The sequence below is a fragment of the Arvicola amphibius genome, chromosome 1 (genome assembly GCF_903992535.2).
Source record: "Arvicola amphibius chromosome 1, mArvAmp1.2, whole genome shotgun sequence".
NCBI lineage: Eukaryota > Metazoa > Chordata > Mammalia > Rodentia > Cricetidae > Arvicola > Arvicola amphibius.
Window position 1 is genome coordinate 142,430,064 of NC_052047.1, and position 27,323 is coordinate 142,457,386.

The 27,323-nt window shown below is 43.6% G+C and overlaps 3 protein-coding genes across 4 annotated transcripts; 1 reads left to right on the forward strand and 2 right to left on the reverse strand.

Moving 5' to 3' along the window:
- The first annotated feature begins 2,236 nt into the window (after nucleotides 1–2,236).
- On the forward strand, nucleotides 2,237–5,631 carry LOC119800610 (olfactory receptor 13G1-like). 2 transcript variants are annotated; one of them, XM_038310769.1, is made up of 3 exons: nucleotides 2,237–2,286; nucleotides 4,043–4,900; nucleotides 5,498–5,631. In XM_038310769.1, the coding sequence occupies exons 2-3, from the start codon at nucleotides 4,088–4,090 to the stop codon at nucleotides 5,519–5,521; spliced, it is 837 nt and encodes a 278-aa protein (XP_038166697.1). In that variant the 5' UTR covers nucleotides 2,237–2,286; nucleotides 4,043–4,087; the 3' UTR covers nucleotides 5,522–5,631. The 2 variants fall into 2 exon arrangements, with proteins under 2 accessions (XP_038166697.1, XP_038166688.1); XM_038310760.1 differs by lacking the exon at nucleotides 5,498–5,631 and having other exon boundaries at nucleotides 4,043–5,011.
- A 3,700-nt stretch (nucleotides 5,632–9,331) lies between these two features.
- Nucleotides 9,332–11,468, reverse strand: LOC119799928 (olfactory receptor 13A1-like). Its single transcript, XM_038309853.1, has 2 exons — nucleotides 11,366–11,468; nucleotides 9,332–10,257 (listed from the first exon to the last, which is right to left on the reverse strand). The coding sequence occupies exons 1-2, from the start codon at nucleotides 11,466–11,468 to the stop codon at nucleotides 9,332–9,334; spliced, it is 1,029 nt and encodes a 342-aa protein (XP_038165781.1).
- Nucleotides 11,469–22,191: 10,723 nt separating this feature from the next.
- LOC119799980 (olfactory receptor 13A1-like) lies at nucleotides 22,192–23,115 on the reverse strand. Its single transcript, XM_038309960.1, has one exon. It carries the CDS (start codon nucleotides 23,113–23,115, stop codon nucleotides 22,192–22,194), a length of 924 nt encoding a protein of 307 aa, XP_038165888.1.
- Nucleotides 23,116–27,323: the final 4,208 nt, after the last annotated feature.

Genomic DNA, 27,323 nt, shown 5'->3' on the forward strand with positions numbered 1-27,323 from the left:
ATTATAGCTACCAGAAGCCATGCTTAACTCTGTTCTTTTGTGTCTAGAATTACTTTTTAAACTTTTAGGTTTTACATGGATGTAGCTAGCACATGTTGGAACACCAATTTGTAGCAGGAGGCTGCTTGTTTGTCCAGTTGCCCAGAACTGAAATACACACAGAAACTGTATTATTTAAGTCACTGTTTGGCCCAATAGCTCTAGCTTCTTATTGGCTAATACTTACATATTAATTTAACCCATTTCTATTCATCTATGTATTATCATGTGGATGTGGCTTACTGGCTAAAGTTTCAGTACATCTGTCTCTGGTGGCAGGTCCATGGCTTCTCTCTGACTCTGACTTATTCTTCCCATGCTATATGCCAATCCAGGTTTTTATCCATTAATCAATAAAAGCAACACAGACAGAAGGACCTCCCACACCATTACTGACAACAAGGATTTTAGACTATGATAATGCTTTGGCAACTCTGAAAAGGAGGAACTAAGAACAAAATAAAAGGGAAAATTGCTATCCTAAAAGGTGTATTGTGATTTTGTGTGTGTTTTTTTATAAACATGAAGGAGTATAGACATTAAAAATTAAAATAAAAATGCTTACACTACTTCTGAACTTTGAATTGCACGAAAACCTCCCAACACCAAGGATGCCATCTTCAAGTGTGAGAACATACACTGGAGAAGTGAATTCATTTGAGGACACATGACTGGCACTTTTTTGAGGATCTAGAAAGTGTTCATAGAAGCAGTCTGATGAATATACAACTCTCTAAAGCTCCAGGGGAGCTGAGGCATACTACAGAACATCCTGGTATCTTGGACTCCTGTCTTCCCCAGCTCACATAGATACTCAATCTCTGCCAGTCAAGGTCAGGACAAAATGTGTAGATTGTCCTTTTCCACACAAAATTGGTCATCAAAACATTAAACAGAGGTAATGATGGATGGCCCATGAAGCTAGAGAAATCTGAGATTCTTTCCTGGTGAACTTAAGCCAGTGAACATCTAACCCTGAGAGTTTCTCTGCTATGTTTTTAGCTGAGACTTGGGTGTGAAGAAGTGAGTACTAACTGGGAAAGCATCTGAGTTCCTGCCATGGAAAACAGAACCTGTGGCCTTTCCTTCTGCCCTTGGGGCCAAGATCTTCTTTATTGCCACTTTCTGCTGTTGTCTTCACAGATAGTTGCAAGGCCACCTCAGCCAGGGCCCTGGGGTAGGCTTCCCAAGGGACCAAGACTGCCATGGATTGCATCACACAGACAAAGCTATCAAGATTTAAGTCAGGATTATCTGAAGCTAACAAACACCACTGTACTTCTCAGGACCAAAGCATCCCTGAAGCCCAAATGTTGTGGTGAGGACATGACCTAGCTAATAATCTTCTGTAGGGTCCAGAGGAATCTCTTGGGCAGAGGTCACCAACACTATGGCCAAGTCTTAGGGACATATCTGGAAAATATCCTTCATTTCAAAAACCTTAAAGTGTAATGTTACTTAAGTTTCACTATGTCCTTTCTTTCCTGTCAGCTGTTCAATCAGGAGATGTAATTATATAGTCTGGGGGTGGGATTGGAGATGCAGAGTCTCTGATATCAGAAGAATAAAAATGTGTTGCTATGGATGTTTCTGATATCTACAGAGAAAAATCAACAGGTCCAGGGAACTATCACAGAGAAGTGAGATAAAGAACTGGATAATTGCTAATAGTACATTTGCTCGCTCTCTCTCTCTCTCTCTCTCTCTCTCTCTCTCTCTCTCTCTCTCTCTCTCTCTCTCTCTCTCTCTCTCTCTCTCTCTCCAAAGTTCCTTTCCACATACTCTGTTGGATACCCAGCCCCATGCCTGTGGACATACAGGTAGGTTTAACACCCATGTACTTTTCTAGACTTTTGAAAATATTTTCTCCCCATGTAGATTTCATGTGTCTTTCTCACAACTACACAAAGACATGGTAGGAGCATGCTAGTTGAGATTTTGGTGTTAATAAGTCTCAGTTCCTCAAATAGAAAGTAGAAAGATGATTGAGAGTGACTGGGATATTTGTGGGTACAATTCAGCAGGTGTTCCCGCATCAAGCTCCTTAGCCTCTCTGGGGCACCTGTGAACCATGGACACTGCACCTTCATCCCAGTGGGGATGTCCTGCAGAGACACTTCACTTTCGCCAGGAGGAGGACTGACCCTGGATTCACTCTTTTCTTATCTTCTCAGGCATCCTGGACAACACAGACACCAAGCTGCTCCCGCCTCCTTTGTACAGGCAACTAAAGTGCAAGTATTGGAGGTAAGAGTAGGGCAGGCAGCATATTCTCACATGTTTGACATAGTGATTCACTCTTAGATGTGTGAATGCTGACACAGAGGTATCCTCAATTGATTCTGGCCTCACAGACACATACGGTAAACGTTGTGTGGTCTTTAGGGGATAATCAGTGGCAAAAATAAACAGATGAAGTCCAGATCAAATCTCATTTTATATCAGTAACAAATGCTATTTAGAATTGGGATTTCCTGGGCAGGATTTGAGATGTTTCTGAAAGTGTGCTCTTGTTTATCTTAGCTTTGTGTATTTTGTCTGCTAAATCTGGCAGCTGAGTCTGTTGCTGTTGGTGTTCAGGGACACCATGTACATGCCCCAGGCACGGCCCCGTGACTATTAGAGCTCTTTGTGAAACAGAAGGTCTACTGGTTGTGTGCATCCTGATCTGAGGTCGTATGATAACAGAATTATGATTGTCCCCAGGAGGAAGTTTGCAGGCATGTCAGTCCAATTTATGCCATTGTCACATTGATCTTGATTCGCTGGGTCACCAACAGTACTCTCCTTGCAAACCCCTCTGGAGCAGGGATGGAGAAATGGGGCTTGGCATCGTGTGTGGGGAATGCCTGTAACTGAACTTCCAGGACTATTTTGTTTTAGAGCATTCTACACTGAAAACATGTGAAATGCTTTACTGTGAAACCTGACTTGTATTTTCACGCTACATGTGATTGTTGGATGAGAGCAGCCTGCCATACTGTGTGCATTCCATGTAGCAGACCACGGTGGAATGTCCTGTCACCTGTCACTGTCAGTCTGGCCTTAGCTTCTGATTCATAACTCACACTTAGTAATGTTCCCTTCACTATGCCCTAATTGGCAGAGTCTGGTAGTAGGAAGTGTCAAGTGACCAGTACACACATAGTCCAGCATGCCACAGTCTGGGTCACCACAACCCCATGTCTTCTCAACAGAGGCCTGCATTCTTATCATTCAGGGTCTGTGTGTTCTGAATAGTGACTGGCAATGTGAAATCCTACAGGAATGGTTTGGTTCCTTCAATGGCTCTCTGAGCTGCCTTGAAGAAACTGGGGCTGCAATCAGCTGAGTTCCTATGGCTCAAGGTGTTCAGTGACACCCTAGATTCCTTAGGAGCCCTCTTTTTCCCCTAAGCTTGAGTATGAATGTTGAATGCTATGTTCTAGATTAGTGTCCTAGTGGAATTGAGTTCCAAGACAGGAAGTTCTGGGGTCATTGTTGTCACCTGCATGAGAAGTCACATTGTCACAAAGACCACATTTGTTCTGTCTCCAGAGAATCAGTCACATAGTGAATGTTCTGTGTGTTATTCCCCATAATCCCAGGCAAGCAGCCAGCACCAGAGGAAACAGTTCTCACTGCCCCTGTGCCTTTCCACAGTCCCACTGATGATAGTGAGTGACCATGTCTTCGTAGCATCCACACCACAATCACCAGTCACTGTGCCCTCATGGATGGCTCATGTGACCATGGCCAACTCTCCCTCCATGTGTGATGATGTACAGCATGTATGGAATTATTTGTTCAGGACCTTGTATTCACGGTCTACCCATATTCATAGCAGAGCCCATGTGGGGTGTGTCCTTGATCTGATCATTCCTTTAGCACGTGATCCATGAGAATAAAATTTAAACATTGTTTTCTTACCAGAATAGGTTCTTCGTTACACAGCATTCAATATTAACTGAGATTTAAAATATTTTTTGTTAATTAGAATAAAGGTCATTCTTTTTTTTGCCAGAAGCCCAAGCTCCAACTCCCATCCTGAGTGTACTCAGTGTTATCCATGGCTCCTGAGAACCAGTCAGTTGTGACCATGTTCATCCTACAAAACTTCGTAGATGACCCCTGGATCCAGGATGCCCTTTTCTGCTTCTTCTTTATCTTGTTCATGGTGGCCATAGTTGGCAATGGTCTGATTATCACAACCATCCACAGAAGTCCCAGCCTCCACACACCCATGTATTTCTTCCTAGTTAACCTTGCCCTGATGGATGTGATCTGCACTGTGACTGTCCTACCCAAGGTCCTGCAGAGCCTGGTGACTGAGAACACCATATCTTATGGGGGATGCCTCACACAGATGTTTATCTTCTCCTGGGTCCTGGGCTCTGAGCTTCTGCTCTTCTCTGCCATGGCCTATGACCGTTTTCTAGCAATCTGCCGGCCATTGCACTATGGAACCCTCATGAGTGGCAGGGTCTGTATGGCCCTTGCAACCTTTGTGTGGTTTACAGGGGCTCTCAATTCCTTGGTGCTCACTTGTCTAGTGTTGCCACTGTCCTTCTGTGGCCCCAATATCATCACACACTTCTTCTGTGAGATCCCTTCTGTGCTCGTGCTGTCCTGCAGCCCCACCTTTATCAACGACATCATGACTGTCATTGCAGATATGTTCTTGACTGGTTTGAACTTCCTATTGACCATGACGTCCTATAGCTTCATCATCGCCAGCATCCTGCGCATCCGCTCAGTGGAAGGCAAGAAGCGTGCCTTTTCTACCTGCTCTGCCCACCTGATTGTGGTCACCCTTTATTATTCCACGGTGCTATATACTTACGTCCGGCCAGCCCTAGGAACTGCTGGTGTGCTGGACAAGGTCATTGCTGTTCTGTACACTACTGTGACCCCATCTCTGAACCCCCTGATTTATACCCTGAGAAACAAGGAATTCAAAGCATCCTTTAAAAAACTTTTGTTTCCACAATGATGACATGATCTTTGAGTGGAACTCTGGAAGAAGTGGGTAAGGAGTATAACAAATCACTTAAGCCTTTTTTTAGGCATCTCCTGATTCTGGGGGACACAGGCCAAGTCATGACCTGAGCTAAGAAATACAATACTTTCTACCAGATAATATTGATTTCTACTCATTCAAATGTTTTTAGATAACTTTAACCATTTATACTCTGTACTTAGAAATGTGTGCATATATGTTCAAAGCTATTAAATGTTAAGGTAGTCCTATGACTCACTAAATCAAATCTAGTTAAATCTCGAGTGCAGTCCTTTTAGTGAAGCCCCATTTGGTAATATCTGAACCTCTGCAGAAAAGACCAAGAGTGGCTGGCTAAGGAGATAGCGAATAATGAGCCCTGCCCACACTTATTCTAGGCATCTGCCGGCCTAATTTTGCTGTCTTCATCTTTCTCACTCTCACCTCACAGTTTTCCCTGGTGCTTGGTTCATTCCCCAGGTTGAGGGAAGAAAATCCTCATAGAGGCCCTGAGTTACAGGCTGAGTCTGAGAGCCTAGGATCCCCATGGAACCTTCCCTGATTTCAGCATCCCAAAATGTGAGATCAGAACCTGACACTGGCATGATGTCCTCTTGTCAGACCCCGCGTCATTGCAGAGGTTTGTTAAATCATAGCTCTAACAGGGACCTCAGCATTTCTCCTGCCTGAATGAGCTCTGTATAAACTAACCATCCATCCAGGTTGCTACTATTCAACAACGCTTCTTGTATGTGATGTTAACATGGTGAGCTCTGTTCCACTGTGACAGGAACTCAGAAATAAAGAGCTTATCAGATGCATTTGTGTTGGTGTGAGCATGTATACCTTGAGCCTTTCACACACTGTGGGGTTTGTCTGTATCCTAGAGAGTCACGTGACTAATATGGAACAGATGGTTTAAAACACAAGATTCACAGATGAAAGTAGGAGTGTGGAGAAAAATAGCAGGTAAAGCAGAACCGTGCCAACGGTTTATGGCTGCGATAGTTAACTTTTTTTTTTTTTTTTTTTTTTTGGTTTTTCGAGACAGGGTTTCTCTGCAGCTTTTTTAGAGCCTGTCCTGGAACTAGCTCTTGTAGACCAGGCTGGCCTCGAACTCACAGAGATCCGCCTGCCTCTGCCTCCCAAGCGCTGGGATTAAAGGCGTGCACCACCACCGCCCGGCTTGCGATAGTTAACTTAATATATTCATTGTTAGTCTGACTGAACTGATCTCCAAAAATTTTCCTGAGAGACTCCTCCATGATTGTCTTTCAATTGTTTCCAAAGACAATTCACTACCCAGCTGTGCATCATCTTCAAAGTGCGTCGAACAACTTGCACTTGGACAGGGAAGCACGGGACAAGGGGTAGGGGAAAAGACACCAGTTTAAATTCCTCTGTTCCCTGCTGCTACATAGTAAGAAAACAGCTCCACTACACCTTCCACTGCTACAAGACTTTGCATCCAATGATTCCAAAGTGACGTGACACTTTTGGCTATTAAAGGAAGACTGAGGGCTAGCATGTGAACTGCTGAAGAAGAGTGCTTGACCATACGTAAAGTATGGAGAAGACACTCAGAACAGATATTTATTTACCAGTGTTCACGTTGATATAGTGATGTACACATACCGGAAGTAGTAGCTGATGAGCAAGTACTTAGCTCAGAAAAGCAAGGCTCTCTGTGACCCTTTGGGAAGGCGACATGACTGTGTTTCTAAAAGAAGAGAAACTGTCAGGTCTTGGGGTGGTGGTGAGGTGGATCAATTTTTATTTGGTGTACGTAGACAAGTTTCAACTAATCAAAACTACCAACACAGGACAAAAAAACACATATCCAGGTTCTGAATTTGAAGGCAATTTTCTATAACATTCATAGCCAAACACAAAGACAGGACATAAAGCACAAAGCCAGGAAGATACTCTTAGCAAGGCAGGTGGGAGTTGGGCTTACAGTGTCAGAATGGCAATGTACATCTTTCCACTAACATTGAAGAGAGTGCAAAACTCTCTTCAAAGTGTCCTTGACGTTCTTGTTCTTCAGTGCACAGGTGAAGGGGCTCAGTGTGCAGCTCAGGAACTCATACATTACTGCAGGCAATTAATTTCTCTCTGGGCAAGTTGGAAGGCAACACTGAACTTGGAAGATTAATAGAGAGCACAGTGATGTGGTGCAAATGGAAACTGGGTTTTCATTTCCTGACTGCCCCTGCCCCAAATAATCCCACAGAATCTATATTAACTAGAATACTCTTTGGCTAATGACTCAGAAGTATTCCTAGATATCTCTTAAATCTTAAATTAACCCATTTCTATTATTTCATATTTTACCATGAGGCTTGTTGTTTGTTTTTTCTTGCTTCTAGGGTGGTTACATGGCACCTGCCTGAATCCACATTTTTTTTCTCCCTGCATTCAGTTTAGTTTTCCTGCCAATCAGTATTCTGCCCTTACATAGGATAAAGAAGACTCTTTATTAACCAATTGTAATAAAACATATCCATAGCATATAGAAGGGAATTCCATATCAATGTGGCTTTGCAGTTTGCATGTAATTGGACCCCATAATAAGATAGAGAGTGGCAGGTTTAGGAGATGTGACTTTGTTTGAAAAGGTTGGAGGAAGTGTGTCACTGTAGGGGTAGGCTTTGAGGTTTCCTAAGCTCAGAATACTGCCCAATGTTTCAGTCAACTTCTGTTTGCCTTCTGATCAAGATGTAGCCAGCATCACATCTGCCATCCTCCCCACAATGATGTTAATCTCTGAACTGAAAACCAACCTCAATTAAATGTTTTCCTTATAAGAGTTGTCATGGTGATGGTGTCTCTTCACAGCAAAAGAAACATTAACTAAGACAGATGAGATGAGTAGGTAGATAATTGCCTCCTGCTTCTCCCCAGCTGAGCAAATGTGCTGGATGCTGGTGATAAGAAGGCATTGGACGCATGTGGCAAGCTGCTTAGACCGACTATATCCTTGGATTGGGGTGGTGAACATGGGGCTCACAGAGGAAACATACCTCTGCTATATTGAAAGACTGAGGGGAGAGCCAGCATCCAGGCTTGCAGCAACCACAACACTTAGCATTTCTTAAAAATGCTCCTTGTCAGCAAAAGATATTAGATACACAATAGGATAAATTGAGACATAATAGACCTCTTAGCAAGACATGAGTTTTAAAAACAATGTACATATGTTTGGGAGAGAGAGGAAAAACAGTATAGATAGTAATAAAAAGAAATAGCTTTAAACAATAAAACAAAGTCTTTAAAGATACAGTAAAAGTAATATAAAAAGGCACACAAAGATGAAAATATGCAGTGTCTGAATAATGTATATTGTTCTGTTTTCCTTTAATTTATTGAATTTTTTGTAATTTCTTTCATTTTAGTTTTTTAAACAGAAAACAAACTGTCTTTTTTTTCATTTTACATACCAATCCCAGTTCCCACTCCCTCTCTTCCTTCTATTTCCTTCACCAATCCCTTCCACCACCCCCATCCACTCCTCAGAGAGAGAGTAAGGCACATTACCTTGGGGAAGGTCCAAGGCCCTCCTCACTATATGCAGGCCAAGAAAGACTTCCATCCAAAGAGAATAGGTTCCCAAAAGTCAGTACAAGCACGAAGGAGATATCCTTGTGCCACTTCCTGTGGTCCCCTGCAGGCTGCCCCAGCCATACAACTGTCACCCATATTCAGAGGGACTAGTTTGGACCTATGTTGATTCTGTCCTTGTCCAGCTGGAGTTGGTGAACTCTGGTTAGCTCAGGTAGACTGTTTCAGTGGGTGTCCCCATCATGGTCTTGACCTCTGCTCCTATTCTCACTCCTCCCACTCTTCAATTGGACTTTGGGAGCTCAGCCCTTTGCTCTACTGTAGTTCTCTGCCTCTGTTTCTGGCAGCCACTAAAATAAGGTTCTATTGTAGCATTTAAGGTATTCATCAGTCTGAATAGAGGACAAGGCCAGTTCGGGCACCCTCTCCTCTATTGCTTAGAGTCTTAACCATGGTCATCCTCCGGCCTTCTGGGAATCTCCCCAGTGCCAGCCCCATAATGGCTCCCTCAATCAAAACATCTCTTTCCCTGCTCCCTTCTCTGTCCTCACTCCATCTCGATGTGCAGCTTTCCCCAGTCATGGATGCCCTCACTGACAGAAAGAAATGGCCAGTAGCTCCACCAAGAGAGGCACAATATATATGTCACATAAAATGCACTTCTGTTCCTTGCCATGACATTAGATTCTTAGTCATAGGTTCCAATGAGTTCATCAACAGCTGGATCGAGCTGCACCACTGCTTTCTAGCTCCTCAACAGACACAGGGAAACACCTTCCTGAGGGCCACTTTGACATCCTTATTCCTCAGAGAGTAAATGAGGGGGTTCAGGGTAGGGCTGACTGCTGTATACAATAAGGCAACCACCTTGCTATTTTCCAAGGAGGATCCAGAGCCAGGCTGAACATAGGTATAGATGACGGTGGAGTAGTACAAAGTGACCACCACCAGATGGGCAGAGCAGGTGGAGAAAGCACGCTTCTTGCCCTCTGCAGAGCGGATGCGTAGGATGCTGGCAATGATGAAGCTATAGGATACCATGGTAAACAGGAAGTTGATCACACCAAAATAAACATCTGCAATGACAGCCATGATGTTGTTGAGGGTGGTTGGGCTGCAAGACAGCGGTAGCAGTGTTGGGATTTCACAAAAAAAGTGATGAATTTTGTTGGGGCCACAGAAATGGAGCCGTACCAATAGGCCAGTGTTCACAAAAGAGTCAGCTGCACTGATGACCCAAACACTGACCGCAAGCAGGACACAGACAGGCCGACTCATCAGCATGCTATAGTGCAGTGGGCGACAGATGGCCACATAGCGGTCATAGGCCATGGCCGAAAGTAACAGCAGCTCAGCTCCCAAAACCCAGATTAGGAAGAAAATCTGGGTCAAGCATCCCTTATAAGAGATGTGGCTGCCCTTCCTCACCAGACCTTCCAACATCTTGGGAAGAACAGTGGATGTGCAGGCAATGTCCAACAGGGCCAGGTTTGCAAGGAAGAAGTACATGGGGGTGTGAAGACTTGGGTTCAGGCTGATGGCCATGAAAATGAGGGTGTTTCCTACAAGAGCCATGATATAGAAAGCAAAGAAAAAGGCCAAGAAGAAAGCCTGGAACCCAGGATCCATGGAAAATCCCTGTAGGATAAACTCTTCTACTGCTGTGTAGTTGTTCATTGCTATTTGAGAATGAGACCCTTGAAATTACTGTGACACAGGTGGGTATGGTCAAGGAGACACAGGGTGTAGAGCATCCTTCATCTCACATAGAATCTTTCAGGTGTGACTAGGAATGTTTGTCATTGGTGCTGTTGCTGTAGAAAACACACAATTAAAATGATGACATCATCTCTCAACATAGCATGTGCTAGTCTGAGCTCTGCACTCTGCACACAAAAGACCCAGAACAGAAGGAAACCCTGCCTGTGATATGCAGTGTCCCTCTATAACAACAGTTATCTTTGGAACTGATCATGTCCTATGAAATCTTAAGACGTGGAATTCCTATAAACAGAAATGCCAGACTTCTAAAACATACTAAGGGCCAATCTCGTCCCCAGAACAGGTTTTTTGGACCTAGACATGCCCAGCCTTATCAAGGGGTAGGCCAGGCTTCTCAGATGCAGGCTGCAAAACAGTTCTGGGGAAGCATGCTTGGGGGTCTTGAGCATGGAACAGTGACAGAATTCCATGCAGTTGGCACAGATGGTCCTGGCTCTTGGGTGATGAAATGATCATATCTCTTGTGAGCACAACTGTCTATTTCTTCCTGGACACCCTAAGAACTCCTTGTGGATAGTAAACCCAGTGAGGCAGATAGGACCTTGTGGAGTCTTATGCCTTTCAGAGAAGCTGTCAGGCTGTGCCAGGGCTGGAAACACAGCATTAAAGGTGTGGACACAGCTTCAACCCAGGCACCAAATTTCTAGGCTATCAGCCTTGCTCAGTCTCAAGTCTGTTTTCCCTACATCTCACACACCTATGAATCTCTAATCACCCAGGCCTCTTCAAACATATGGACCTCTGGCTGAGGAAAGCTTGGACTGATCAGTATGTGATTAAAAAAATAATTTCTGCCTTCTCTAGTGTCTCCATGGTAGTTAGTGGTCCCAGACCCTTCCTGGAGATTCAGGAATGGGCTTTTGGCTATAGGGCAACACAGAACCCATTATAGGGTATGTCCTTTACAAGGAAGCATTTCTCCTCCCCTGCAAATGCACAGACCAAGGTCTCTCTCCTGTAGGGTGAGCTTGAGAACTAGACCTGAGTTTTTGATACCTCACTGACCTCTTCCCACTGAAGAATTATGAAACCCATATAGCCTTTGGGGCCAATACCTGTCCCTGCAAAAGCAAATCTCATCAGTCACCATTCCCTGCAGATCCTCCATGGCCTCATACAGCACTCAGGGCTTCTCAGTTGAGTCTCCAAATCCCCTCTGTTGGTCTCTCAGCCCAGTACCTGTCTGCCAAAAGCTCTGGGACACAGGTGGCTTTGAGCCCTGAACTCTGCACCAGATTCACAGGAAACCATCATGCCTCTATCAGGGATTCAGAGCTGCCTCAGAGCCAAGTTGGAATGTAAGCTTTCTGATCTGCACTGATCAATTTCTCAGATGTGTCCCATAGCAGAGCCACAGAGGACAAGCACTTAGTTTCGATCTGAAACTGTGAGGGAAAGTGACTCTAATAACATTTTTTTAAAAAATATTGGAATAGCTTAGGACAAAACCAAATATCTTTTGAGAATAATCAAACACACCCCCACACCCCCCACACACACACGAGAGAGAGAGAGAGAGAGAGAGAGAGAGAGAGAGAGAGAGAGAGAGAAGCAGGGAAGGTAGAAAGAAGTCCATAGGAAAGATGTGAGAAGAAGAGGATCAGCTCACATGGAAAGAGAAGTTGTCCCTGAATGCCCATCCCAGTCCAAAATGTCTGCATGTCATAGAGAACATCCAGTGTGGCCACAGAATGAGAGTCCTGTTTCTCTTTTGTTTGCTGTTAACCTTAAAGTAGGGTCTGTTCCTTGGCATGGACACTGAGATTGCTAGAGTGGCCCTCAGAGATCAATTACCCACTCTGAGGTAAACAGAAGTCCCTATGGTGTCCATAGTCCCCAAGATGAGACACCAGAACTTTTAGGCATAGAGAAAGTAGGCACCTGAGGCCATATGCATAGGTCTAGGACACTGACCCCTATGATGACTTCTACCCTGGGGATGCCCTCATGACTGCTTGGCTGAGAGTCATGTCCATTTGATCCCTGTAGGAAGATGGACTTCACATTAACACACAATAACCAGAGCATATTCTATGGGCTTCCCTCTTCTAACTATATCATCTTGGTGTGACATAGTTCTATCAATAAGCCAACATGGGGGTGGGGTGGGATGGGGGGATGGGGAGAGAAAAGTGTGAAGTGGAGGATGGGAAGAGCTTGGGGGAATAGGATGGTTGGGATATAGGAAGGGTGGATATGGGAACAAGGAATTATATATCTTAGTTAAGGGAGCCATTCTAGGGTTGGCAGAGACTTGACTCTACAGGGGTTCCCAGGTGTCCAGGAAGATGCCCCCAGCTAGGTCCTTGGGCAGCTGAGGAGAGGGTGACAGAAATGTCCAGATCCTATTGCCATACTCATGAATATCTTGCATATCACCATAGAACCTTCACCTGGCATTGGATGGAGAAAATGACAGAGCCCCACATAGGAGCACTGGACTGAGCTCCCAAGGTCCTGATGAGGAGCAAAAGGAGGGAGATCATGAGCAAGGAAGTCAGGACCGTGAGGAGTGCATTTACCCATTGAGACAGTGGGACAGATCTAACGGGAGACCACCAAGTCCAGTTGGAATGGGACTGATGGAACATCCGACCAAACCGGACTCTCTGAAAGTGGCTGACGGTGGAGGCTGACCGAGAAGCCAAGGACAACGACAATGAGCATGAACTCTACAGCATGGACGGGCTCACTGTGAGCCTTGTCAGTTTGGTTGCTCACCTTCCTGGACTTAGGGGGAGCTGGGAGGACCTTGGACTTAACATAGTGAAGGGAACCCTGATGGCTCTTTGTCTTGGAGAGGGGAGGAGTGGGAGTATGGGTGGAAGGGAGGGGAGGGAAGGGGGAGGAGGAGGGGAGAAGATGGAAATTTTTAATAAAAAAATAAGGAAAAAAAATAAAAACATCCCCTTGCCATATAATAATCAAAACACAAAACATACAGAATAAAGAAAGGATATTAAGAGCTGCTAAGGAAAAAAGGTAAACTAACATATAAAGGTAAACCTATCAGAATTACACCTGACTTCTCTATGGAAACCATGAAAACCAGAAGGTCTTGGATAGATGTGCTGCAGACACTAAGAGACCATGGATGCAAGCTGGGACTACTATACCCAGCAAAGCTTTCTTTCAGCATCGATGGAGAAAATAAGATATTTCATGACAAAAACAGATTTAAACAATATGTAGCCACAAACCCAGCCTTATAGAAAGTACTAGAAGGAAATCCACAACCCAAGGAAGCCAACAACACCCACAATAGCACAGACATCTGATAACCCCCCACCAGTGTAACCCAAAGAAGGAAAACACATGAACACTACCACCAGAAAAAATAACCAGAGTTAACAACCACTGGTTATTAATATCACTTAATATCAATGGACTCAATTCACCTATAAAAAGGCACAGGTTAAGAGAATGGATACCAAAACAGGATCCAACATTCTGCTGTTTACAAGAAACACACCTCAACCTCAAAGACAGACACTACTTCAGAGTAAAGGGTTGGGAAAAGGTTTTCCAATTAAATGAACCTAAGAAACAAGCTGTTGTGGCTATACTAATATCTAACAAAATTGATTCCAAACGAAAATCGATCAGAAGACATGGATAAAAACACTTTCTACTCATAACAGGAACAATTCATCAAGATGAAGTCTCAATCCTGAATATGTATGCCCCTAATATAAAAGCTCCCACGTATGTAAAAGAAACATTACTAGAACTCAAATCACACATCAAACTGTACACACTAATAGTAGGAGATTTCAACACTTCTCTCTCACCAATATACAGTTCAACCAGACAGAAAGTTAACAGAGTAATAAGAGAACTAAAGATGTAATGAATCAAATGTACTTAACAGACATCTATAGAACATTCCACATAAACAGGAAAGAATATATCTTCTTCTCAGCATCTCATGAAACTGCTCGAAAATTGATCACATACTCGGTAACAAAGCAAACATCCACAGATACAAAAAAATTGTAGTAACCACCTGTGTCTTATCAGATCAACATGGAATAAAGTTAGAATTTAGCAACAATTCTACCACCAGAAAGCCTACAAACTCATGGAAACTGAATAGTCAACTACTGAACCACCCCTGGGTCAAGGAAGAAATAAAGAAAGAAATTAAAGCCTTCCTTGAGTTCAACGAAAATAAAGGCACAACATACCTAAACCTATGGGACACTATGAAAGCAGTGCTAAGAGGAAAGTTTATAGCACTAAGTACCTACATAAAGAAAGTGGAGAAAGCTCACATTAGAGACATAACAGCACACCTGAAAGCTCTAGAAAAAAAAGAAGCGGTCTCACCCAGGAGGAAGAGAAGACTGGAAATACTCAAACTGAGGGCTGAAATTAACAAAATAGAAACAAAGAAAACAATCCAAAGAATCAATGAAACAAAGAGCTGGTTCTTTGAGAAAATGAACAAGATTGACAAACCCTTATCCAAACTAATCAAAAGGCAGAGAGAGAACACTCAAATTAACAAGATTAGAAATGAAAAGAGGGACATAGCAACTGACACTGAGGAAATTCAGAGAATAATTAGGTCTTACTATAAAGCCTGTATGCCACAAAATTGGAAAATGTAAAAGAAATGGACATTTTTAGATAAGTACCATATACCAAAATTAAATCAAGACCAGGTGAGCAATTTAAATAGACCTATAAGTCATGAGGAAATAGAAGCTGTCATCAAAAACTTCCCAACCAAAAACAGCCCAGGACCAGATGGTTTTAGCACAGAATTCTACCAGACCTACCTTCCAAAAAGAGCTAATACCTATACCAATGCAATCGAATTGAAGACCTGGATATTAATCCACAAACCTATAAACACCTGATTTTTGCCAAAGGAGCTAAAATTATACAATGGAAGAAAGAAAGCATCTTTAACAAATGGTGCTGGCTTAACTGGATGTCAACCTTTAGAAGAATAAAAATAGATCCATATCTATCACCATGCACAAAACTCAAGTCCAAATGGATTAAAGACCTCAATATAAATCCAACCACACTGAACCTGATAGAAGAGAAAGTAGGAAGTAGCCTGCAATACATGGGCACAGGAGACTACTTCCTACGTAGACCCCCAGTATCACAGACAATAAGAGCAACAATTAATACATGAGGCCTCCTGAAACTGAGAAGCTTCTGTAAAGCAAAGAACACAGTCACTAAGACAAAAAGGCAACTTACTGAATGGGAGAAGATCTTCACCAACTCTGCATCAGATAAAGGTATGATCTCCTAAATATATAAAGAAACTCAAGAAGACATTAAAATTCTAAATAACCCAATTAAAAATGGGATACTAAACTGAACAGAGAATTCTCAACAGAAGAAGTTCGAATGGCCAAAAGATACTTAAGGACATGCTCAACTCCCTTAGCTATCAGGGAAATGCAAATCAAAACAACTTTGAGATAGCATCTTACACCAGTCAGAATGGCTAAAATCAAAAACACCAATGATAATCTATCCTGGAGAGGATGTTGAGTAAGGGGAACACTCATCCATTACTGGTGGCTGATGTGGGAGTGTCACCTGTCTATCTGTAGTTTCATTGGTTAATTAATAAAGAAAACTGCTTGGCCTGATAGAGCAGAATTTAGATAGGAGGAGTAGACCGAACAGAATGCTGGGAGAAAGAAGCAGTTGCTTCAGGCAGTTGCCATAGGCAATCGCCATGCCTCTCCTTTCTGGGACAGATGCCATGGAGCCAGCTGCTAGGTCATACATGCTGAATCTTTCCCGGTAAGCCACCACCTTGTGGTGCTACACACATTACTAAATATGGGTTAAATCAAGATGTGAGAATTAGCTAATAAGAGGCTGAAACTAATGGGACAGGCAATGTTTAAATGAATACAGTTTTCGTGTAATTATTTCAGGTGTAAAGCTAGCCAGGTGGCCGGACGCAGCCCTGCTGCTCCTTCTACAGGTGGCAATGCAAACTTGTACAACCACTTTGGAAATCAGTGTGGCAGTTTCTCAGAAAACTGAGAGTCAACCTACCTCAAGATCCAGCAATACCGCTCCTGGGAATATACCCAAGTGATACTCAATCATACTACAAATCATTTGTTCAACTATGTTCATAGCAACATTATTTGTAATAGCCAGAACCTGGAAACAACCTAGATGCCCCTCAATGGAAGAATGGATAAAGAAAGTGTGGCACATATACACATTAGAGTATTACTCAGCGGTAAAAAACAATGACATCTTGAATTTTGCATGCAAATAGATGGAAATAGAAAACACTATCCTGAGTGAGATAACCCAGACCCAAAAATATGAATATGGTATGTACTCACTCATTAGTGGATTCTAGCCATAAACAAAGGACATTGAGCCTATGGTTCACGATCCTAGAGAAGCTACATAATAAGGTGAACCCAAAGAAAAACATATATAGATCCTTCTGGAAATTGGAAGCAGACAAGATCGCCAGGCAAAAGTCGGAAGCATGGGAATGGGGTGGGATGTGGGGAATGGGAGGGGGGGAGAGAGAAGGGAGAAGGGGAGGACTGGGGAGAGCTTGGGGGAGTATGATGGTTGAGATGTAGGAAGGATGGATATGGGAGCAAAGAAGATATCTTAATTAAGGGAGCCATTTTAGGGTTGGCAAGAGACTTGGCTCTAGAGGGGTTCCCAGGTGTCTACGGGGATGTCCCCAGCTAGGTTATTGGGCAGTAGAGGAGAGGGTGCCTGAACTGGCCTTGTCCCGTAGTCAGACTGATGACTATCTTGAATATCACCATAGAACCTTCATCCAGTGATAGATGGAGATAGAGACAGAGACCCACATTGGAGCACTGGACTGAGCTCCCAAGGGCCAGTTGAGAGCAGAAGGAGGGAGAAGATGAGCAAGGAAGTCTGGACCGCGAGGGTTGGTTCACCCACTGAGACAGTGTGCCTGATATAATGGGAGCTCACCAAAGCCATCTGGACTGGGACTGAACGAGCATGTGATCAAACTGGACTCTGTGAATGTGGCTGACAATTGGTACCAACTGAGAAACCAATGATAATGGTGCTGGGATTTGTCTCTACTGCATGTACTGGCTTTTTAGGATTGTAGTCTATTTGAATGCACACCTTCCTAAGCCTGGATATAGCGGGGAGGGCCTTGGACTTTCCACAGGGCAGGGTACCCTGCCCTCCCTTAGGATTGGAGGGGGAGGGAGGAGGGAGATTGGGGGAGCAGAAGGGAAATGGGAGGAGGGGAGGAAGGGAAAATTTTGAATGGTATTTTTTTTTGTTTGTTTTTTTTCGAGACAGGGTTTCCCTGTAGTTTCTAGAGCCTGTCCTGGAACTAGCTCTTGTAGGCCAGGCTGGCCTCGAACTCAGAGATCCGCCTGCCTCTGCCTCCCGAGTGCTGGGATTAAAGGCGTGCGCCACCACCGCCTGGCTTGAATGGTATTTTTTATAAAGCAATAAATAAAAAAAGAAAAAAATAGTCTTACTTTGTTTCTTTACATTTAGCGTTTGATTATCATGTGTCATGGAGAATTTCTTTTCTTTTTCTGGTATGTGGTGTTCTGTGTGTTATTTACACTTTGAAAAGCACCTCCTTCTTTAGGTTAGGGAAATTTCCTTCAATCGTTATGTTGAAAATATTTTCTCTGGTTTTTCCTGATGCTCTTCTTTTTCTATCCCTAGTACTCGTATATTTCATCTTTTCATAGTGTCCCAGATTTCCTGAAAGTTTTGTGTCAGGAATTTTTTAGATTTAACATTTTTTTGTCTTTAATACCCATTCTTGTACCTTATCTTCACCTTTTGAGATTCTTTCTTCCAAGCCTAGTCCTCTAATGTTGAGGTTTACCTCTGAGGTTTTGATGTTTTACTTCCTATTTTCTTTTTCTCTTTCTTTCTTTCTTTCTTTCTTTCTTTCTTTCTTTCTTTCTTTCTTTCTTTCTTTCTTTTGCTCTTTTGTTGTTTTTTTTTTTTTGATTGTTCAACACAGGGTTTCACTCTAGTTTTGGAGTCTGCCCTGGAACTAACTCATGTAGACCAGGCTGGTCTCGAAGTCACAGATCTGTCTGCCTCTGCCCCCTGAGTGCTGGGATTAAAGGCATGTACTAGCACTGCCCAAATAGTATGTCTTTTCTTTAGTGATTCTGTTGTTTGTGTGCTCTGTTAAATTCTTCTTTCATGCCACGAATTATTGTCATTATATTCATTCCACTAATTGTGTTTCCAGATTCCAATAAAGAATTTATCTCCAAACTTTTTAAGGTCCTTGAACATATTCATAATTATTTTCAAGTGCATTTACATTTCAACTTTATTACATATCTTGGGGACTGCTGTAGCTGGGTTAGTGGGTTCTTGTGGTAGCATGCTCTCTTGACTTTAGGCATTTGTGTTTCTGTGCTGGTGTCTAGGCATCTGGAATGGGATGACTGAAGTGAAAAGTGTTGATATCTGGTCTTGCGTTTGTTGGGTGGGTGTTCCACTCCTCAGATTCTGTTGTTCTCTATGGATCTTGCCAAAGTCTGGTGCCTGTGGGTGGCCCAGTGGGGAGTGCTTGTGCCTGTGACTGTATGGCAGAGTGGGATAGATGTGGGCAAGGAGGAAAGGCTTAATGTGACTTCAGAGGTAAGGGGATCCTATTCACACCTAGGATTTGGGTTCATAATGAGTTAGAAGTATGGGAGAAAAAGGGTATTCTGGAACGAGGCTAATGTAAACCAAAGAATTATCTGGAAAGACAGAGATATTAGAGGACCCTGTATCTGAACCAAAAGTTGGAGTCTCCAGTGAATTGAAGTGAGACTAAGGGGACCTGTTGTTACTGGTTGTGGGTGAGAATGGAAAGTTCATAATGGAGAACAGGGAGGACAGTGTGGTTCACCTATCAACATCTCTACCAGGTCTGGCTACTGGACTCCCATCTAAAGAATTTCTGGGTACTAGAATTTGACAGGAAGAAATGGGGATGGGCTTTGTGCATAGGAAGGCAGATGAGAGGGTCTACAGGAAGAAGAGCTGGGTTTACTCCAAGGTTTGGTGAATTTCCCCAAGTTTGGGTTTGAAGTGGGAGGGGAGACACCTTCAACCTGCTGCTGTAGGGCTGGGAATGAGACTGGAGAGTTTGAAATGGGGGACAGTAATAAGAGTGAGAAATACCTACCCAGTCCTAGCCTATTGTGGCCCTGTGGGTCCCAGATAGAAGGTTTTTATAGGTGTCTGTGACAGGTATAAAGGGATGGGGAGAAACTTGATAAAGGATATCATATTTTGTCAGTTCCTCTATAAGCCTAAAATTCTCTCAAAATGCTATTATTGAGAACAAATAATCTTAGATTATGATATTACTTTCTCAACACCCAAAAAGAGAAACTAAAAATGAGAAAATGGGTAATTGTTGCCCTAAAATGTATGCATATTATAAATACTAAGGCATATAGACTTTAAAAAATTAAAATAAAAATGCTTACACTACTTCTGAATTTTAAATAAACATAAACCCTTCCAACACCTGTCTGTTTTTATACCAATACCAAGTTGTATTCATTAGTGTAGCTTGATAATAGAGTGTATGTCAGGGATGGTGCTGCATCCAGAAGTTCCTTTATTATACATTATTGTTTTGGCTATCATGAGTTTTTGGTTTTTCATATTTTTTAGGTCTCTTAAGAATTGTGATGTGTGATTCCCTTCTGTGTGTTGTGAATATGTTTTATTACCATTGGTTAATAAAGATTTTGCTTTGTCCTATGACAGGGTAAAATATAGCAAGGCGATATTTTAAAGACAAGATAAAAGAGGAAAGATGTAGAATCAGGGAACTGCCATGTAGCTGCCAGAGGAAAAGATACCAGAGCCGTATCAGTAAGCCACAGCTTATTGGAGATATACCGATGAATAGAAATGGGTTAATTTAAGATATAAGGACTAGCTAAGAATATGCCTGATCTGTTGGCCAAAGAGTATTGTAATTAATATATTTTTGTGTTATTATTTGGGTCTGGGTGACTACGAAATAAAAAAGCAGACCCTGATTACATAATGACATTCAACATTTCACAACATGCATCCACATAAAGCCCCAGAAAGCTTACAAAAAGGCCTTCTAGACCCACAAAATGTGAGTCAACTGGAGTTTCTTGATAGCCACATGTTTTTTAGACAGGCTGTGTTTTCTGGCAGCTAACAGAGGTACTGTTCCTTTAAGAGACATCCACCTGGTTCTAGCTAATGACAGAAATGGCTCTAGATCTTTAGGGGTGCTCTGTTACAGAGCACTTATGGGGTTTGTGAGCAGCATGTGGCAAGTTGTTTAGTGGTGGTGACTTAATCACACTACATTCATGGAGAGTAAACATACCTCTGCTATACTGATAGGCTGAGGGACAGAGCCAGCATCCAGGCCACAGGAACCACACCGCTTAGCATTTAAAAAAAGATCCTTCTCAGATAAATATTTCAGATACACAATAGGACAAATTCAGACATAATAGACCTCTAAGCAAGACACAGTGTGTTTAAAAAATGTACACAGGATTTGGAGAGAGAGAAAAAAACAGTATAGACTTATAAAACATACAGTTTCAAAAAACAAAGTCTTTAAAGATATAGTAAAATATTATCAAAAAAGCACATAAAGATTAAAAAACACAGTCTGAATTGTGTATATTGTTTCCTTTGAATTTATTGAATGCTTTTTGTAATTTCTTTTATTTTATTTCACTTATATATTAAAACATACTATCTTTTTTCATTTTACATAGCACTCAAAGTCCCCACTCCCTCCCGTCCTCCCATTCCCTCCACTTATCCTCACACACCACCCACCACCTTCTCCTCAGAGAGGACAAGGCACATTGCTTTGGGGAAGGTCCAAGACCCTCTGCACTATATCCAGGCTGAGCAAGGGATCCATCCAAAGAGAATAGGGTCCCCAAAAGCCAGTACAAGCAGTAGAGACAAATTCTAGTGCCATCGCCAGTGGCCAGCAGTCTGCCCCAGCCATACAATTGTCACCCACATTCAGAGGGAGTAGTTTGGACCTATGCTGATTGTCCCTATCCAGCTGGAGTTCATGAACTCCTGTTAGCTCAGGGAAGCTGTTTCAGTGGCTGTCTTCATCATACTCTGGATCTCTTTGCTCATATTCTCACTCCTTCCACTCTTCAACTGGACTTGGGGAGCTCAGCCCAGTGCTCCACTGAGGGTCTCTGTCTCTGCTTCCATTGGCTGCTGGATGAAGGTTCTATGGTGACATTTAAGATATTCATCAATCTGACTACAGGGCAAAGCAAGTTAAGACACCCTCTCCTCTATTGCTTAGATAACCTTAGCCAGGGCCATCCTTCTGGCCTTCAGGGAATCTCTTGAGTGCCAGGTTTCTTGCCAGCCCAAAATGGGTCCCTCAAGCAAAATATCTCTTACTCTGCTCCCATCTCTGTCCTCTTTCCATATCACATCCTATTCCCTCAAGTTCTCCTCCCCTCTCTCCATCTCCCCCCTCCCCCTCCAAAGTACTTTCTAATCCTAACAGACACAGTTCTTCTCAAGGCAAATATTGGAGTCTGGATGATTTTTACCAACACAGGATACCAATATTCCCTATATCAGCAACACCAGGCTACAGACATGCAGCCTTCCCCAATCCTGGATGCCCACACTGACAGAAAGAAATGGCCAGTGTCTCCTCCAAGAGAGGCACATTGGGTGTACATCTGTCGCATAAATTACACATAAATTGTGCCTCACCATGGCATCAGATTCTTAGTCGTATGTTCCAACTAGTTCATCAACAGCTGGATCAAGCCACACCAGTGTTTTCTATCTCCTCAACAGACACAGGGGAACACCTTCCTGAGGGCCATTTTGACATCCTTATTCCTCAGAGAGTAAATGAGGGGGTTCAGGGTAGGGCTGACTGCTGTGTACAATAAGGCAGCCACCTTGCTATTTCCCAAAGAGGATCCAGAGCCAGGCTGCACATAGGTATAGATGACAGCAGAGTAATACAAGGTGACCACCACCAGATGGGCAGAGCAGGTGGAGAAAGCACGCTTCTTGCCCTCTGCAGAGCGGATGCGTAGGATGCTGGCAATGATGAAGCTATAGGATATCATGGTAACCAGGAAGTTGGCCACACCAAAATAAACATCTGCGATGACAGTCATGATGTTGTTGAGGGTGGTCGGGCTGCAAGACAGTAGTAGCAGTGCTGGGATTTCACAAAAAAAGTGGCGGATTTGGTTGGGGCCACAGAAATGGAGCCGTGCCAGCAGGTAAGTGTTCACAGAGGAGTTGAGTACACTGATGAACCACACAGTGCCCGCCAGCAGGACACAGACAGGCCGACTCATCAGCATGCTATAGTGCAGTGGGCAGCAGATGGCCACATAGCGGTCATAGGCCATGGCTGTGAGCAGCAGCAGCTCAGCCCCTAGAAACCAGGTTAGGAAGAAAATCTGGGTCAAGCATCCTTTATAAGAGATGTGGCTGCCCTTCCCCACCAGACCCTCCAGCAGCTTGGGAAGAACAGTGGATGTGCAGGCAATGTCCAGCAGAGCCAGGTTTGCAAGGAAGAAGTACATGGGGGTGTGAAGACTTGGGTTCAGGCTGATGGCCATGAAAATGAGGGTGTTTCCTGCAAGAGCCAGGACATAGAAAATGGAGAAAAAGGCCAAGGAGAAAGACTGGAATGCAGGATTCCCAGAGAATCCCTCCAGGACAAATTCTGCCACAGCTGTATAGTTGTTCATTGTGATTTGAGATTGAGCCCCTGGGAGTTACTGTGACACAGGTGGGTATGGTCAAGGAGACACAGGGTGTAGAGCATCCATCATCTCACATAGGGTGCAGCCAGGTGCAACTAGGAATGCTTTCATGGGTGCTGTTGCTGTAGAGAACACAGAATTAAAATGATGGCATCATCTCCCAACATAGTGTGCTAACCTGAGCTCACTACCCAGCTCACAATAGACTCAGAACAGAAGAAAACCCTGCCTGTGGTGGGCATTATCCCTCTGTAACATCTGTTAGCTCTGATATTGGTCATGTCCTATGACATTCTGAGACCTGGAACTCCTATAAACATATATGCCAGAGTGCTCTAAGATATCAAGGGCCAAAACTGGTCCCCAGCACAGGGTTTTTTGGACATAGAGATGCCCAGCCTTATCAAGGGGTAGGCCAGGCTTCTCAGATGCAGGTTGCAAAACAGTTCTGGGGATGCATGCTTGGGGGTCTGGAGCATGGAGTAGTGACAGCATTCCATGCAGTTAGCACAGATGGTCCTTTATCTTGGGCAATGAAATCGACACATCTCTAGTGAACACCACAACTATCTATTTCTTCCTGGTCACCCCCTAAGCACTCCTTGTGGACAATATACCTAGTGAGGCAGAGAGGCTTCAGCCCCCTTCCCTGGGCCTGGTGGGGGCTTGTGCCTGCCAGAGAAGTGTCAGGTTGTGCCAGGGCTGGAAACACAGCATGAAAGGTATGGACACAGCTTCAACACAGGCACCAGAATTTTAGGGTGTCACTCTTGCCAAGTCTCAAGTTTGTCTGTTGTACACCCATACACCCACTTGTCTCTAATCACCAAGGACTCTTCAAACATATAGACCTCTAAGTCCGAGAAGCAGGTGGACTGGTCAGCATGTGGTTAAAAAAAGGTCTGCCTTCTCGAGTGCTGCCTGGGACTGAGTAGTCCCAGACCCTTCCTGGAGATTCAGGAGTGGTCTGTTGGCTACCTGGAAACTAAGAACTCACACCAGGGTATGTCCTGAACAAGGAAGCATATCTTCTCCCCTGCAAATGCACAGATCAAGGCCTTTCGCCTGCAGGGTTGGCCTGAGAGACGGATCTGAGCTTTTGATACCCTCCCCCTCTTCCTTCCCCTGAAGAACCAAGAAACTCATAGAGTCTCCTGGGGCAATACTTGTCCCTGCAAAAGCAAAGCAAAGTTTGGTCTGTCAGCATTTCCTGCAGATGCCCAATTGCTCATACAACACACAGGGCTTCTCAGTTGGCCCCCAAATCACCTCTGACTGCATCTCAAGCCAATATCCATGTGGCTGCAGCTCTGGGTCATAGGTGTCGCTGAGCTCTGAACTCTGCACCAGATTCATAGGAAACCACCATGCCTCTCTCAGGGTCCTGATCTGCCCCAGAACCAAGTCACAAGGCAAGCTTTCTGTTCAGCATGGATCAATGGCTCAGATAGGTACAAAGCAGACCCACAGAGGCCAAGATCTTAGTTTCAATCTGAAACTGTGAAGGATAATGATTATTGTAGCAGATTTTTTAAATATTGGAAAAGGTAAGGACAAAACCAAATATCTTTTGAGAATAATTACACACACACAGAGAGAGAGAAAGAGAGAGAGAGAGAGAGAGAGAGAGAGAGAGAGAGAGAGAGAAGCAGGAAAGATATATGCCCATAGGAAAGATGTAAATAGAGGAAGGATCAGCTCACATGGAAAGAGAAGTTGTCCCTGAGTGTCCATCTTAGTCCAAGATGTCTGTATGTCATAGAGAACATGCAGTGTGGCAAAATAGTGAGAGTGTTGTGTCTCTTTTGTTTGCTGTTGACCTTAAAGTAGGGTCTGTCCCTTGGCGTGGACACTGAGATTGCTAGAAACTGGCCCTCAGAGAGCTATTATCCTACTTTGATGTAAACAGGAGTCCCTGCTGGGGCCATAGTTCTCAAGCTGAGACACAAGGACATTAAGGCACGGAGAAAGTAGGCACCTGAGGCACAGGTTTAGGACATTGACCCCTGTAGTGACTTCTATCCCAGAGATGCCCCCAAGACAACTTGGCTGTAAGTCATGTCCATTTGATCCTTGTAGGAAGATGGATTGCAGATTAACATATAATTCCTGAGCATAGCCTATGAGTTTACCTCTCCTAAACAATATCATTTTGGTGTGACATAGTTCTAGTAATAAACTAACACTGATTGGTACATCATTGTACAGGGAGATTGAGCAAGGGCCATTCTCATTGCATTGCATGGGGGTGTGGTCAATATGGGACATCACAGTTGAGGCTGGTCATGAGTGTGTCCATCTTTTCATTGCAGTTTTCAAATCCTCTCATGAGGACAGAGTGTGTGAAGTCTGTGGAGATGAAGATCAGCAGCAGTAAACAGGACTTCAGTTCCAGCACGTTCTGTGGCACTGGGTATAGACAACAAGGCACCTGAGTTCTTAGCAGCAGATTAGCTTCCCTGCAGAGCTGCAAGTCCCACAGCAGGTGGACAGTTCAAAATGTACCCTATTCAGAATCAGCCATTATAAAAAATCCAAATGAGCTAAAATGACCACACTTCAAACCAAATGACCACTGGGCATCTTAAGCTCCAAATCCTCCTAAATCTTCAATCTCTGTCAAAATACACACTCTCAGTCCCTCACAAAACTTCACTCATTTTAAATGCAACAGTCTCAGCACAACTCAAGATTTGAGGAATTCCTAGAGGACACCAAGATGTGATATGATGTCATCAGAGAGGCCTCCATTGGCAGTTGATGGGAACACATGCAGAGATCCACAACCAAACCTTAGACAGAGAGAAAGCCAAACTTGGAGATCTCCATCAGGTCCTTCCCTTTGTAGCTTAGGGATCACCAAAGAAGAGGGGGAGGAAGAACTGTAGGAACCAGAGGGATCAAGAACACCAGGATAACATGACCCACAGAATGAACTGAGCTGGACTTAGGGGCTCACAAAGACTGAAGAGACAATCGTGGGGACTGCATGAGTCTGCACTGGTCCTCTGCATGTATGCTATGGTTGTTAACTTGGTGGTTTTCTGGGGCTCCTAACAGCAGGGGTTGGGGCTGTCTCTGACTCTTCTACCTGCTCTTGAGACCCTTTATATCCTACTGGATTGGCTGGCCAAGTTCTGATATGAGGGTTGGTGTCTAATCTTACTGTATCTTGTTAGACATTTGAGCTGATGTCTCTGGGAAGCCTGCTTTTTTATAAAGTGATCTGGAGTGGATGTTGGTGTGTGGTGAGGGAGGTATTAAGAAGAATGAAGGGAGAGGAAACTGGAAAATAAAATAAATAAATTAGGATATGATATGAGCTTCAGCTACATCTGGTCTTTCTAATCAATTTTGCATTAAAGGATAATACTGTGATATAAAACTAATAAGCAATCTATGTCTCCTGCAATACTGGTGTAAGGAAATCTCATGGTTCAAATCAAGTGACCATGGTTGTAGCATATAAGCCTCAAATTGGGGGCTAATTGGTGAATGAGATATTGATAATTTTTGACCCTCAATAATGTGAAACAGTAACTATCTACAGAGCAGGGCACTCGATTATTCCAGTAATGAGGTGTGGCAGTGTGACCATGAATCTAGTAACTGATGGTGAGACTGGTGGGGTCTCTGTTCCATCTGTGGAAATATGTTTGGTTGTTGGAGTGGTGTAATGATCTTACTCCTTCATTTACCAGTCAAAGAAAAACAGCAGGAACTATAGGGTCAATAACTTGAGTGGGATGGACAGCCCTGCATCTGGCCTGTCCTCTGCCCCTTGAAGCTGGCCAGCCCACTCCACCTCTGGTATGGCACAGAATACAGGAGGCTTTGACTCCTGATAATCAGAAGGCACAGTGGGCCAGTTTTTAAGTTTTTATTTTAGAGGCAGTTGTCAGCCTATTTCCTACCCCAAACAAGAGAGAGAGCGCAGAAGATGACTAAGGGGAAGCTGCTCACGGAAGCTCTAGGCAAGCAAGTTCTCAAGACATCCGATGGGCTCATGCAGAACACACAGCAATATGTCCTTAGTAATAGTACTCCCAGTATATTAAAAAGACTGACATTACACATAATGTGTGTAGGAACCCTTGCTCTTCATACTTCTGGGACGTGGTAGAATGAACATTCATCATGGAGTCAGGTGGGTCTGTCTGAACTACATCTAAGAAGAGCTGTACTTGGAATAC